The sequence below is a fragment of the Pan troglodytes genome, chromosome 12 (assembly GCF_028858775.2).
Source record: "Pan troglodytes isolate AG18354 chromosome 12, NHGRI_mPanTro3-v2.0_pri, whole genome shotgun sequence".
Taxonomy (NCBI): domain Eukaryota; kingdom Metazoa; phylum Chordata; class Mammalia; order Primates; family Hominidae; genus Pan; species Pan troglodytes.
In genome coordinates this window covers 91,253,023-91,268,688 of record NC_072410.2, presented here as the reverse complement: position 1 = coordinate 91,268,688, position 15,666 = coordinate 91,253,023, and the positions used below count along the sequence as shown (strand labels likewise).

General features: G+C 42.1%; 1 protein-coding gene across 1 annotated transcript in view; it reads right to left on the bottom strand.

Moving 5' to 3' along the window:
* SRD5A2 (steroid 5 alpha-reductase 2) overlaps positions 1 to 13,761 on the bottom strand; it is a 55,283-nt gene extending 41,522 nt beyond the window's left edge. Inside the window, exon 1 of the mRNA XM_016948300.4 lies at positions 13,346 to 13,761. Coding sequence (XP_016803789.1) covers positions 13,346 to 13,626 — 281 coding nt within the window. The 5' untranslated portion in view covers positions 13,627 to 13,761. The remainder of the gene's footprint in view (positions 1 to 13,345) is intronic.
* Between the last annotated feature and the right edge of the window lie 1,905 nt (positions 13,762 to 15,666).

The window sequence follows — 15,666 nt, the reverse complement described above, 5'->3', positions numbered from 1 at the left end:
CCTTCTAAATAACCCATAGATATGAGAATAAATCAAAGGAGAAATTAAAATATTTGAAATAAATTAAAATGGTAACAACATGTCGGAATTTGTGAGGTGCCACAAAACAATATGTAGGATGAAATTCAAAGCAATAAATGCTCATATTAGAAGAAAGAGAAAGTCTCCATTTATAAACTTGGCTTCCACCTTAATAAAAATAGAAAAAGGAGAGCAAATAAAATTCGAAGTAAGCATAGGAAAAAACATAATAAAGATCAAAACAGAAAACAATTAAATGTAAAACAAAATCAATAGTGAAACTCAATGAAATAAAAATCTAGTTCTGAGATGATCAATACAATTTCTAAAGCTCTAGTCAAAAAGATCTGGAAAAAAAGTGGAAAATATAAATTACCATGATTAAGGATGAAAGAGATGAGATCCTCTCAGATTCAAAATATTAAAAGGATAATAGTTTGGACTTTGCCAAGTGCTACTTTGCCAGGTAACATGATTGCATGTTAAGGGATCATCAACATCTTGATACAAAGGAGAAATAGAAAGATGACAATTTCATAAGTGGGTTGTGTCATAGCAGCTCAGTGGGGGAGATCTCACACACGAAGGGTGACTTTTAAAATCCCTCAGAACAGTAACTACTTATGGGGTGTCATATCTCTGCTGAGATTTAATTGCATGGTCAGTTTGTAAAATACATCTTAAAATTTTGTAATACAGTATTATTTCTTCTATTAGGTATAATAGGAGTTAAATAATTAAATACTTTAATAATACTAAAAGGAAAAAATACAAACCTAAATTATCAGCTATTTACATCACTTTATATTCCAATCATGGTCAATTTTCATTTGTACATGTCAACATGGATTAAATCAGAGTGTACTCTTTATGTGCTACTTTTTAACTAAATGGCTCCACATATTTATTTCCATACACAGATATAGTCCATGCAACTAATATTTTTGAAGTATATATGGTAATTTAATCATATTGATTACAATCAATCCCCAATTGTAGAGCATTTAGGTAACTTCCAGTGTTTCACAGTTGTGAATAGTAACACTATAACTTTGTGTAGACTGATTTCTTCCTTTTGGATTATTTCCCTTGAGTAGAATTCCTGGCCCTCCTCTACTCACACCTCAAAAAAGTGAAACAGCTTATCAGCACTTGTTGAACATTTCCAGATGAACTTCACAGAAACTTTGAACAATTCTCAGTGACACAGGGCCACATATACATTTAATTTTTTCACAGGCCTACCTAGTTTTCTTATTTTTATTGAAGTAAATTACTATTCAGTCAACTGAACATATTTAAAGGGTGCAATTTGGTGTGTGTGTGTGTGTGTGTGTGTGTGTGTGTGTGTGTATATATATATATATATATATATCTACCAGTGCAGTTTGGTAGATATATTTCATGTCACATGAAGCCATGTGACATAAAAATAATGAACACATCCATCACAACAAAAGGTTCTTCATACCCTTTGTAGTTCTACCTTCTTGTCCCTCTTGTGTCCTCAGGAAACCACTGATGTACTTTGTGTCACCATAGATTAGTTTAAATTTCATAGAATTTTATATAAACATAATCATAAAGCATGTACTCCTTCTAGTTTTTGGCTTGTACAAATAAAGCTACTACAAACATTTGTATACAAGTCTTTGTGTCACGAGATCCTTGGGGTGTCACTTCACCAGCTGGAAACCTCTGTGGCCAGCAGTGCCTTCTGCCTGAGTATTGCTCATGCCCACTGAGCTCAATCTGTCCACTCAGCCTGGCAGGCTGCACTTGGCTCATGCTACAGGCCTGGATCCCACACCTGCCAAGGGTGAGCCAGGCACAGAATGATGAGGGGTGTGTGTGTGAGTGAGCACAGGGTCCAGCCACTGTGCACAGCCAGGCACACTGGTTGCTGGGCAAGGCAAGCAGCTCCAGATGACAGCATAAGTGCCGGCTCCATGTGAGGCTATGGTTGGACCAGATGTACCCCAAGTGGCTTCCACTGTGGGCACCCACATCTGGATGAAGGGAACATGGTGGTGCCTGGAAGCTTGGAGATGCCAGGAACCACAAAGCCCCAAAGAGGGTGTCATAGCCCTGGCTCAGGGCTCCCCTAGTTCTGGGCTCCCCAAAGGGTCCCAGCTCTTCTCTCCTTCTTGTTGCCTGCAATGTGACAAGCAGGGGGGCATGTTTCAGACCTGTTTGTGTTACAGCTCTTTCAGTCCCCGCATTCAGCAGGTCCTGATTTCTTGTCCCGTGTCCAGGAACAATGAGGTACGCAAACAACTGGGGGATGAGCAAGGCAGAGAGGAGCTTCAGTGAGTGACAGAGAGGCTCTTGGGAGACCCAAAGTGGGCAGTTCCTTCCCACAGCTGGTAGTCCTGATGTCTGTCCAAGTCTGGATGAGTCCAGAGTTTTTATAGCCTCAGAAGGAAGGGCGTGCTGATTGGTCCATGGGCCACCATGAGCAGGTTCAGAAAAAGCACCATAAATTGTCACTCTGGGCCACTGATTTCATCCAGAATTGACAGCCCAGCACCCAGGCTTCAGGCCATCCCTGGCTTGAAGGTGGGGTTTCACCCGAGACCTGCCCCTTTCCACCCAGGAGCCTGTCTGCCTCCTGCCACCATCCACATGCCATCCATGGTGCCCAGGCTGTTAGTGCCAAGGGGTGCTTGCAAGCCTGCACTAAGCCACCCTCAGCCCCCACTTGCCCCTCCTCCCATGCTCATCAGCACCCAAAGTCTGGAGGGGGCCAAGGCAGCAGGGGGCTGGTGTGTCAATGCCGCCCTGAGCTTGCACATGCCAGGCCGAGCAACAGCACCTTGGCTCAGCCACAACTTTGTTCCACCCCAGAGCAGGCGCCTAGAGTGGGAAGAGGCCAAGGAGCGGGAGCAGGTACTTCCAAGCCTTCAGGGGCAGGGGCGCTTCCCAGGCCCCTGAGAGCACGGGGAAGCCCGGGTCCAGAGCCATGGCTGGGTGGCTGCAGCTGCGCCAAGGAGCACTGGCCTTCTGCCCCACCAACTTGGTAGGGGATGGGGCTCATGCCTGTTCCTGGCCGTGCCAGCTCTGTGGAGTGCACAGCCCCAGCCACGCCTCTAACACTGCAGCCACTCCAGTCAGGCTGCTGCTACCACCATTTGTATGAACACATGCTTTTATTTTTCTTAGAAAAATAACCCGAAATGCAATGGCTACATTATATGATAGGTATATGTTTCACTTTTTAAGAAACAATCAAACCATTTTCCAAAGTGGTTGTCATTTAAATTCCCATCAAAGGTATGAGAGTTCCAGCTCTTCCACATCCTCACAAACACTTGGTATGGTCAGTATTTTTTATTTGAGCCATTCTATCAGACACATAGTGATACCCCATTGTGGTTTAATTTGCATTTCCCTAATCACTAATAATGAGCATCCTTTCATGTTCTTGTTTGCCAATCATACGTTTTCTTTGGCAAAGTATCTGTTCATATAATTCTCCTATTTTTAAAGTTAAGGTGCAAAGGCAGTTCATTGGACAAAAAGTAGTATTTTCAACAAATGGTACTAAAACAATTGACTGTCCACATGCAAAAAACAAAAAACAAAAAAAAACACAACAAAAAAACTTTGATTCAAACTTGGAAACCTACTTTAAAAATTAATTCAAAATGTGTCATAGACCTGAAATTAAAACCTAAAACTACAAATCTTGTAGAAGGAAATATAAGAGAAAATCACTGTGACCTTAGATTAGGCAAAAATTTTTTAGATATCACATCAAAAGCCAAAGAAAAATGGAAAAATTAGACTTCATCAAAATTAAACATTTCTGTTTTTCAAAAGACAGTTAAGACAAATTACACCAGATGCGTAAAGAAGAGCTGGTACCACTCCTACTTAAACTACTCCAAAAAATTGAGGAAGAGGGACTCCTCCCCAACTCATTCTATGAGGCCAGAATCATCCTCATACCAAAACCTCACAGAGACACAACAGAAAAAGAAAACTTCAGGCCAATATCCCTGATGAACATCAAGGCAAAAATCCCTAACAAAACACTGGCAAACTGAATCTGGTAGGACATCAAAAAGCTAATCCACCAGGATCAAGCAGGCTTTATCCCTGGGATACAAGGTTGAGTCAACATATGCAAATCAGTAAATGTGATTTACATAAGCAGAACTAAAAACAAAAACTACATGATTATCTTAATAGATTCAGAAAAGGCTTTCAATACAACTAAACACCTCATCATGTTAAAAACCCTCAACAAATGAGGCATTAAAGAAACATAATTCAAAATAACAAGAGCCATCAATGACAAACCCACAGCTAACATCATACTGAATAGGCAAAAGCTGGAAGCATTCCCCTTGAAAACTAGAACAAGATAAGGATACCCTCTCTCACCACTCCTTTTCAACATAGTACTGGAAATCCTGGCCAGAGAAATCAGGTAAGAGAAAGAAATAAAAGGCATACAAATAGGAAGAGAAGAGGTTAAACTATTCCTGTTTGCAGATGATGTGATTCTATACCTGGAACACCCCATAGTCTCTTCCCAAAAGCTTCTTGGTCTGATAAACAACTTCAGTAAAGTTTCAGGATACAAAATCAATGTACAAAAATTACTAGCATTCCTATACACCAACAACATCCAAACTGACAGCCAAATCAAGAATGCAATCCCATTCATGATTGCAGCAAAGAGAATAAAATACCTAGGAATACAACTAACCAGAGAGGTAAAAGATCTCTACAATGAGAATGACAAATCACTGCTGAAAGAAATCAGAGATGACACAAACAGAAAAACATTCCATGCTCATGGATAGAAAGAATCAATATTGTTAAAATGGTCATACTGCCAAAGCGATTTACAGATTAAATGCTATTCCTATCAAACTACTGATGACATTCTTCACAGAATTAGAAAAAAACTATTTTAAAATTCATATGGAATCAAAAAAGAGCTGGGATAACCAGGCAATCCTAAGAAAAAAGAACAAAGCTGGAGGCACCACATAACCTGACTTCAAACTACACTACAAGGCTACAGTAACCAAAACAGTATGGCACTGGTACAAAAACAGACATATAGACCAATGGAACAGGATAGAGTGCCCAGAAACAATGCTGCATACCTACAACCATCTGATATTTAATAAAGTTGACAAAAGCAAGTAACAGGGAAAGGACTCCCTATTCAAAATGGTGCTGGGATAACTGACTAGCCATATGCAGAAAATTGGAACTGGACCTCTACCTTACACCACATACAAAAATCAACTCAAGATGAATTAAAGACTTAAATGCAAAACCTAAAACCATAAACACCCTAGAAGAAAACCTAGAAAATGCCATTCTGGACATAGGATCTGGCAAAGACTTCATGACAAAGACTCCAAAAGCAATTGCAACATAACCAAAAATTGACAAATAGGACCTAATAAAACTAAAGAGCTTCTGCACAGGAAAAAAAACTATCAAGAGAGTAAACATGCAACTTACAGAATGGGAAAAAATATCTGCAAACTGTGCATCTGACAAAGGTCTAATATCCAGCATCTATAAGGAATTTAAACTAATTTACAAGCAAAAATCAAACAATCCAATTAAAAGTGGGCAAAGGACATCAACAGATACTTTTCAAAACAAGATATATGTGGCCAACAAGGATATGAAAAAATGCTCGGCATCACTAATCATTAGAGAAATGCAAATCAAAACCACCATAAAATATCATCTCACATCAATCAGAATAGCTACTATTAAAAAGTCAAAAATAATAAATGCTGGCAAGGTTATGGAGAAAAGGGAATGCCTATACACTGCTAGGAGGAATTTCTCAAATAATTTAAAACAGAATCACCATTGAACTCAGCAATCCCATTATTGGGTATATCCCCAAAGGAATATATATTGTTCTACCATAAAGACACATGCATGTGCATGCTCATTGCAGCAGTATTCACAATAGCAAAGACATGAAATCAACCTAAATATCCATCAATGGTGGACTGGATAAAGAAAATGTGGCATATATACACCATGGAATATTATGCAGCCATGAAAAATAATGAGATCATGTCCTTTGCAGGCCATTATCCTCAGCTAACTAACATAGAAACTGAAAACCAACTGCATATCCTCACTTATAAATGGGAGCTAAACACCAAGTACATATGGATACTAAGAGAACAACAGAACTGGGGTCTACTTGAGGGTGGAGGATGGAAGGAGGGTGATGATTGAAAAAATACCTATCGGGTAGTATGCTTATTACTGGGGTGATGAAATAATCTGTACACCAAACCCCTGAGACATGTAGTTTACCTGTATAACAGAACGGCATATGTAAACTTGAACCTAAAAATAATTCTTTTAAAACAAAAGACAGTTAAGAGAATAAAAGAGACAAGTCACAAACTGAGAGAAAATATTTGCTAACTTTATACCTGGCAAAATACTTCTATCCAGAATACATAAACAACTTTTAAAACTCAATAATAAGAAAACAAACAACCCAATACACTAGAACTTAGATTTGTTTATCACATGAGTAACTTTTGGCAAGTAAAGGGCATTGACTGAGAGCATGAGACACAGAGTTAAGTTTTAAAAGATAGAAGTAAGATCATGTACTGCTGATACAAGAGGGCAGGCAGAGAGGCAAGAGAGAACCAGAGTCTATACATGAAAAAAGATCTTGGGATGTTTCGTGGTTAGAAAGAAAAAATATCAAAACCAAATTACCCTGTTTTCTTCACAGTAACTTCTAGGATCAGCCTTAACAATATGGAGCAAATATAAAAAAAAAGAAATTGAAAGAGGCCCAGAGCCTAATTTAAGACTTGGGTAGTAGGACTGGATAATATGGCATAGTTACAGAAGATGTTTGGAATCTAAAAGTAGAGAGATACTCCAAGACTGAGTATACAAAGTATAAGGCAAATTTAAGTCACAGATCACCACATGGGCCCCTTTTCCCAACAGACATCATGTCCCCACCCAGAAATCTGGGAACAGGCCATTCTTCAAGGACCAGGTCAAGTCTCCCATCTTCACTCCCACTCACTCCATCAATGCTCTGCACTGCAATCACTTGTAAAATAGCACTAATAACACGGATTGCCTCAAGGACAAAATGAGATAGCCAATGCAAAGAACATAATATAATGCCTGGAACACCCAGAGCTCAATAAATATTGGTTTCCCTTCTCTCCCTTCTATAACCTAATGGAAGACAAATTGCACTGTTGGCCCTAGTTCAGGGGTTTTTAAAATTTAGAGCTCCTATGTTGAGCTGAGTCTCGTTAAAGGCTCCTGGATTGAGCACAGAAACTTTTTAAACAACTTGAGTCCAGACTTTGATGTCCCCATTGCCATACATGGCAGGGAGTCAACAGCAGAACAGGAAGTACCCCAAGTTGCGAAACAAGTTGCCAGGCTGTGGCAAAATTCAATAAGTAGACAACGTTTGTATTCCATCTAGTAACAAAAAATATTTATGCTCCCCCTACAGCTGGCTGAGGGACCTTCATTAGAGCATCACTGCAAGCCCTTCCACTGTCCCTCACCCATTCCTCCTCAGGCAAGGAAATGTGAATTACCTGATGGGTCAATCTGGGAGCAGGACCTGCCAAAGGATGCGTACAGCTCAGCCCTTCTGCTGTCTTTTCAGAACAGGTACCACTGTGAGAGGCCTGTGGTTGCCCAGCCATGATCATAGCTAGTTATTTCTGAGGTACTGTGTTATAAGGCCCATATAATCCAAAAATCTAAGCCACATTCCCCCAAACCAGCTTTACCAGTAATAAAAGGTGGTAATATGTCTCTAGTTACCTAATTCCTGGATCTCTCAGTTAGTTCTGAACTTGAATGGAGAAGAAGGGTGCCATTTTGAAGCCCCCTCAACACCTATCCACCTATCTATCTGCCCCCTGTCCCATGCACAATCAAACATAGACAGGCACTAGGGCCCTCTCAGATGAATGTTCAGTGGCCTTGCTGGGGCCCGTGCTAACCAGGCTTCTTTCCCCCTCAGTTTACATTTTCCCACCTGCCTGATATTGTCAGACTGACGTTGCTGCCACCCAAGTTTCACACCAGAAAGAGTGAGAAGCACACAATGAAGGTTCTTTCCTGCCTTCTTCCTAGAGGGCAAGCACTAGGTATTGTACTCCTATGACTCCCATGAGACCTAGCATAGTTCTGAGCCTATAGAACTCTGATAAAGATCAGGAGACCAGGCTTCAAGCTCCACTCTGCCCTTTCTTGCCATGTAACTTGGTACATGTCACTTTGCCAGTCTGAATCCTTGAATTCCCATCGTAATTCTTTATTTTGTTTGTTCTTTTTAAGTGACATTAAATTAGATTTTAAATGGACAAAAAGTTGGTCCTTTCTTCAGTGTGGTAAAAGTGAAGTGGTCACGATCTCCAAAGCTGGTTTATATTTTTGGCAAACATAGCTATATATTTTTCAGATGTGCTTATGATGTCATTCCATTTAGAATGAAAACTCCAAGACTCCTACTATTTTCCCATAAAAGTTCAAATAAAAACTTAGAACCCAAGAATTCTCAGAAAACAATATTTACTGCCAAGTCCCCACTTACATGTAGCAGAAATTTTCTAAGATATGCCCGCTGCTTTGCTATAGAATTTAACCAAATTTTATTATAGAATTATCAGGGCACTGAATGTAAAGCCACGCCATTCACAGTTTTCTTTAGAAGGGATTGGTAAACTATGGCCCATAGGCCAAATATGGCCCACTGCTTGTTTTTGTAAATAAAGCTTTATTGGAATACAACCACATTCATCTGTTTACATAATGTCTGTAGCTGCTTTCCCGCTATAACAGTAGGGGTGAGTTGCTGCAATAGAGATCATGACCTGGCTTTTTACAGAAAAAGTTTGCTGACTCTCATTCTAAAAAAATCCTTCAATTAATCTTAATTTATTTAAATTATGACTCAGGAACATCCTTAACACATGATTAAGTGATCACAGGAATGTTGCTTATCTTGCTTGGGCTTTTTTTTACTTAATCTGTAAGAGGAGAGATTTGTCTATTGTTTCCAAAGTAGCCATTAATTCTCATTCTGATTCTCAGCAGATGAGTAGTTTCCTTAGCAAGGTCTGATTACTTCTGAATAGTTGAGACATCTGCACCTCTCGTGAAATAAGAGAAGCATTGGCAGGGGCTCATGAGAAGACTCAAGTTCCAACTCTTTGATTTCCCTCTAACTGACCCAACCTTTTGTGCTTTGCTTCTGTAAAATGAAGAGGCTGGGCAGATGAGAACTACGTTTCCTTAGAACAGATAATTATGATCCAGTGTGTGAAATGCCTCATCGAAAGCCACACTGCCTATTATGAAAGCCCAAAGAACAGCATCACAACTGGATTTAGAGAAAAGAAAAGACTCAGACAAGGCTTCTTGGAGGAAAGGATGCCTGACCTGAATCTTGAAGGATGAGGAGAAATTCCGCTGGGGAATGAACTGACTAATAAAGCAAAAAGCACCTTATTGAAGCCATCATTTTATTTGGCTAATCAAAAAAATGTTTCAGCATCTAAACCTCAAGGAATATCTCTCCGAATTCAAACAGACTCTAATGTGTGCATTATACTCTGCTTCTAGATGTATATCATGGAAATTACATTGCCCAAAACCTTTTCACAATGTAGTCACTTCTTTTCTGGAAAAAAAAATGTTTCTTTGTCTTGTTCATTCAGTTATCAAGGTCCTATCAAAGTCTTGAAAAAGACATCAGCCACCACATGCATAAGTGATGTGACTGACCACTATATGGAACACCAAGACTTCTTGGGAAAGTGAAGATCAATCAGAGAGTTTAGACAAGGGGTCATTCCACAGCTGTAATCACAGTCAACAAGAGGTGAGATAACTCTTGACTTCAAATGACTTTGGCAGTGGGATTAGGCAATGTGCTTAGGCAGCAGTCATTTCCATGTGGCTAAAGAATCCAAACAGCCACAACAATAGATTCTGAAGAGAGGAAAGTTATCTGAATTGACCTAACTATGCAATCTCAGCAATTATGATTCCCAAGTAATTGCTAGCTCTCTACAATTCTGTCTGTACGGTTGTTGTAAGTAGAGTTCATTCATGCATTCAACAAATTCTAGTGAGTACCAACTATGTACCAGCTCTTTGTATACAATGGGGATACAGCCATAAAAAAGTGAGACAAAAACCTTTGACCCTGTGGAATCTACATTCTTGTGTGCCATCCTTGTATTGAGAAAAGTACAATGAGTTTTAACTTCTATTTGATGGGACATATTGCTGCTTTGAACAGTCCCCAATGGACATTTTGCAAAAGAGTCTGAGCCAAACCTGAGCCATCCTTTCTCCCTGTCTCTCCGTCTTATTCTCTGTCTTAGCAACACACAGCACGAGATAAAGCCAAGACAGCCTGATGCTTGTTCCTTAATGCACCCTCAGTATCAAGCCAAATGACTCCTTAAGCCTCGAAACAGATATGTATGATTATATCAAGACCCTAAAGAATGTTCATAACCTTTGAACCACTTCTGGAAATCCTAAGAAAATAGATCTAACCTTTGAAAAGAATTTAGATGCAAAAAAATGTACATTACAGCTTCAATGAACCTAGCCTCACCCCAAGACAAATTAAATGTCCAACTATAAATGAATAGATAAATTATTATTTTTACAGTAGATGAAATAAGCAGATATTAAGAAATCTGTGATAATGTTGGAAAATACTATAAAATGTTAGGTAATTAAACAGAACTAAAAAACCATATATTCAACATAACAAGCATGTGTGAAAATCTACTAAGGAAAAAGGTTTGATAGAAATTCTCTAAAACATTAATATTTAATATACTTAGATGTAATTATGAGTATTTTCTACTTTTGGGATTTTTCCATTTTTCATTAGGAAAAAATGTTTTTATAATTTAAAAAAATTTTACATAATAATTTTAAGAATAAATATAGTTTTTAAAAAGCAAGAATGAGGTCGCATTTATCCAACAAGTATACAACTGTTTATTATCATACCTGAAGAGCCTGAGATCTGGATTCATACTGCCTGGGTTTGAACTCTGATTCCTCGTTATTGTGTGACCTTGGGCAAGTAAGTTATTTAACCTTTTCTTGCTCCAGTTTTCCACCTGCAAAATGGGCGTGCCTACCTAAATGTGTTGGTATGAGGATGAGTAAATTATTTACTCAGAGTGTTTGGCACACAGAGTGTAACACCCTGTAAGCACTCAAATAATAACAGATCACACACTCCAGTGGTTTCAAAGAAAGAATTCAAAAAAGAGGAAAGACAAACATCAGATCCCGATGCCTCAGGAACAAGTAGCTCAAGAGTTGTACTTCCAGTGGGCAATTTTCCCTCAGGCAGAATGAATCTCCAAGTCCTTTACTAATATTTTAAAATTTCCTCTGAAGAAGGACAATATGTAGATATTTGTTTTATGCATAATTACTCCTTTGGGTTTTTTTTTTTAAATGCACCGGTCATAATTTATTGTGCAAAGTGACTTTTGATTTCAAAAACAAGCCTAAAGATTACATTAATAGGATTGTCACAAAACACTAATCATTAAGATGAAATGACCTCATAAAAATATTGCTTATGTTGCCAACATACAGGAGTTAATTTGAAGATAAAAATAATTGTTGATAAAAATCACATTTCTGTCAAATATCTGTTCAAAAATCAGTGAAATAAAAAACTAATCTCTTATCTCCTGTATCCAACATCCTTCTTTCTGTGCAAATTAAATCATCTAAATCTGAGTAAAATAAAATCTGTGTAAAATAAAGAATCTTGTTCACAGCAGGCTTTTAGTAAATATTTGTTGAAAGGATACAGTTTAGTTCTTATTACTTGACAACATTTGCCTTTTAAAAAGAGTGAGAATTCAGTTAAGATTGCATAAATATTGAATCTTGACCAATAAAGAAGATTCAGAGGATAAGAGGAAATTAAGAAAGACAGTTTGAAATCTGTCTCTGACACCTTCTTCTCTCAAAATGAGGCATCACTTTCTCTTTACGAGACAGATTATGCCAGAGGCATTCTTTATCCTAATTTCTAATCCAAACTTCCTTGATCTTTTGACCCTAGGAATCTTCTACTCAAAATAAGGCAAAACCTTCAAGGTTTTGATTTCGTTTGATAACTTTTCTCTGTTTATGGGCTCTGTTCTCTTCTTGCATAGAACATCTGCCTACTTAAAACGGCTAAAAGGTCTTAAACCTCAGAGATTCACAAGCTCAGATTTGCATCTTAGCGGGCACCAGCTGTATTGTCTTCTTTCAGTCCCATAACCTTACTCAGCCTCAGTTTCTTTGTAAAGTGGACATAATAAATATCTCTCAAAAGGTTACAACAGAGTTAAGTGAGACCATAGATACTAAACGATTGGGCATGGTAGGCAATTTAACAATGTGTTCGTTCTTCCCTTTCCCTGTGAGACTTTACTGAGGCTGGACAGTCTTTCTCTGAACCCTGACATCCCTTGGTCTCTTTCCTGTCTTTCCTTCCCAGAGCAGAAAGCAAAGTTCTCCTGAACCCGGATTTTTTAAATCTAGAAGAACATTTGAGCTGTAAGTTACCCACTCACATTTCAAGTCCCAGGGAAATTGGAAAGGTAGATGAATTGGTGGTGTGCTTGGTCCCTTTTGGGAGGGGCCTAAGACGCGGGGACCCTCGCTTGAGTCAGTGGGATCTCACTATATTCTCTTCCCCATCTGTGAAGTCTGGATTTGGGCTCTACCCACCTTCCTCCTTAGACCTGCAAAGACTAAATCAATGAGAACCTCTGAGCTGAGTTTCCCTCGGGAGATGCCAAACGCGTAAGACTCTCCCAAGATCCCAGAACTAATCTGTCCCCACCCTGCAAGGAAAAGGTGAAGGAAGAAAGGGAAGCGGGGCGGGGCGCGATATGCCACAGGTAACCGCCGCCTGCGCGCAGTTAAGGAACAGTCCTGTCCAATAGGTCTCCCCAACCTGAGCTTTCCAGGTTGCCTCTCGCCCGCAGGACCTCTTTCTCTCGAGCAGCCAGAGGATTTGGAGCTGCTGAGAGCGGATGAGGTCCTGGGGGAGTGAAGGCGGCGTCTGTCCCGCAGCCGCCTGTCAACTCTCTAGCGTCCAAGCCCCGGCCCCGGCCCCCGCCAGGTGAGCCAGGCAGGCTGGCCTCCGCGTTCCTCACAGCGCCCCACGCTGCCTCCTTGGCGTTCCTCGGTGCGCGCTCCACGCTGCGCTCCTGGACGCCGGGAGCAGGGCAGTGCGCTGCACTGGGCACCCGCAGGGGGAAAACGCTACCTGTGGAAGTAATGTACGCAGAAGAGGCCCAGAAGTACCGTCCCAGGTGGCCCGAAGAGGGAGAGGGGCTGCCGGGCGAGGATCCCCGCGGGCACCGCGAAGGAAGGCAGCTCCTGCAGGAACCAGGCGGCGCGGGCTGGCAGGCGGGTAGCCGCCGGCTTCAGGCTCTCCGTGTGCTTCCCGTAGCCGGAGGGCTTCGCGACGTACAAGGCCAGTGCCCCAAGGGCGACCAAAGTGGCGCTGCCTGCCAGCACTGGGCTCTGCTGGCACTGAACCTGCATCGCGCCGTGTTCCTCGCCGGTGGCCGCTGCCCTCCCACAAGAGAGCGCGGCCCCGGCAACCCCTTTATGGAGCGCCAGACGCCACCCATGTCCGCCCCCTCGGCCTTGGCTCCCGCCCCTCCATCCTGCCTCCCACCTCGCCGCGTCCAGCCCTGGCGCGGCTTCGCAGCAATACCCCTTTCTCAAGGATGCAGCCGCGGGGGCGGGAGGAGAACGAAGGCCTTCTTAGTTCGCCCGCCCTCTCCACCGCTTTACATTCACCTCCCCTTAGGCTGTCCTTCCATGACTTGTTCCTCAACTATTAGCGTCTGATGCGGCAACTTCTGGAACTAAGACACGGGAAGATAACCCCACGGGGACGATTCAGCTGGGGTGGTTCTTCCGCCCCAACACACACCCTCTGTGCCGTCGGTCACCACGCAGTCCCACCCTCGAACATCCAAGCCAAGGTCTTTCCATCTCCTCCGGTTCTTTATGCACTTTCACTCCCTCACAGCTCCCACCCAACATAGGACCTTCCTTGGACCCTGAACCATCCTGGCTCTCTGAGCGTCTGCCAGCCCTTCTGCTCTGGGGCGCCGCGCTCCTTAGCCACTCTCAGCATCAGTGCCAGCTCTGCCCCACCACACGCCCCCGGCAGGTACCAGTCTCTCCCGGCCCTAATTCCTCAGCGGTTTCTCTCTGCATCCCCGCACGCGTCCCTGAGCCGCCTGCCTGGGTCAGAGAGGAGCGTCCGCTGAGCTCGGGTGATAATGCACAGATTGGGGCCAGAAGTCGAGATTCTGCGCGTCCTCTCCCGCCACCCCACTCCCGGTCCCCTAGAGTGGCCCAGACTCAGGCTAAAGTCTAGGGCTTCTTTCCTGGGATGCCCTTTCCCAGCTCCTAGAGCCAATGAGCCGTGGCCCATCAGGTGGTGGCCTGGCGACCCCGCTGTTCTCTGAACTCCTGTCTAGCCGTCATACACGCAGACGCGGTTCTTTCTCTCTTCCGTTTCCCACCTTTATGTTATCCTCCAGCCCCTCCGTCTTCTACCTCTTCCGTTCTATGATTCAGCTTCCAGGCTTTCTTGGCTGCCTCCTCCTCTGTTTCCCAACCCTTCTTTTCTTCTCTCCCTTCTTTCTTCGACCCGGCTTTCTCCTTTAGGTTGACCTCCTCTTCCCACCTGCTGTTTACCTCATTCTTTCATCTTCCTGTCCCATCTCCCTTGATTACTTTATCCCTGTTTTCTCCTCTGGTCCCTACTTGGGGCTCCACCCCAGTCCTTCTCATTTTTCACTCTTCCCTTACTTTGGAGGTCTCTTCTCTTCCTTCCCCTTCAACTCACGCCTCCCAGGAGCCCCATTCAGTGTATCTCCATCCACTTCTGCTGGATCAGGCCAGCTGGTCCAATGACAGACACAATCCCTCATCTGCTCCCGTTTGGGGTGTCTCCTGATTCTTGGCACACATGGTATATGGTGATGCATTAGCACTACAGGGCACCCTCTGCTTGGTGACCAAGAGTCGTTTATCATATTCCCATTGGGTTATAATTAATGCTAATCATACTTCAGTTTTTAATTGATCACCACTTTGGAATCACTCACACTGACCGAAGCATTTTTCATGGAAAAACCAGGTCTTAGCCATCATAGCCGTTTCAAGCTTTTTTTGCACTGGCTTTAGAGTACAAGTCCAGTCCCAGCTTCCTCAGCTACAACCTGCTTGTTGAAGATGCCCAAATCTGGATTGCCAGCAAAGATATGAGCTTTAGCTCTGCGTTTTCTCCCTGCTGGAAAACTCCACTTACATGTCCTTCAGAGACCTCAAAATCAGCCCTACCCAAAACTAAACCCAGTTATTTTTCCCTCCACCCACTTGGACCCAAATTCTCCTTCTATGTTCCTGAGTGTTACCTCTTCCCTGTCCTCAATTGCCATAGCCTCCCTAGGAAGCTGGCTCATAGACTCAGTAAACAATAGATTTCATGATACCATACAGCATTAGGAGAACAGGCAGTGCACTATTTCAAACCCAGCTCAATGGAATAATTTTTTTAAA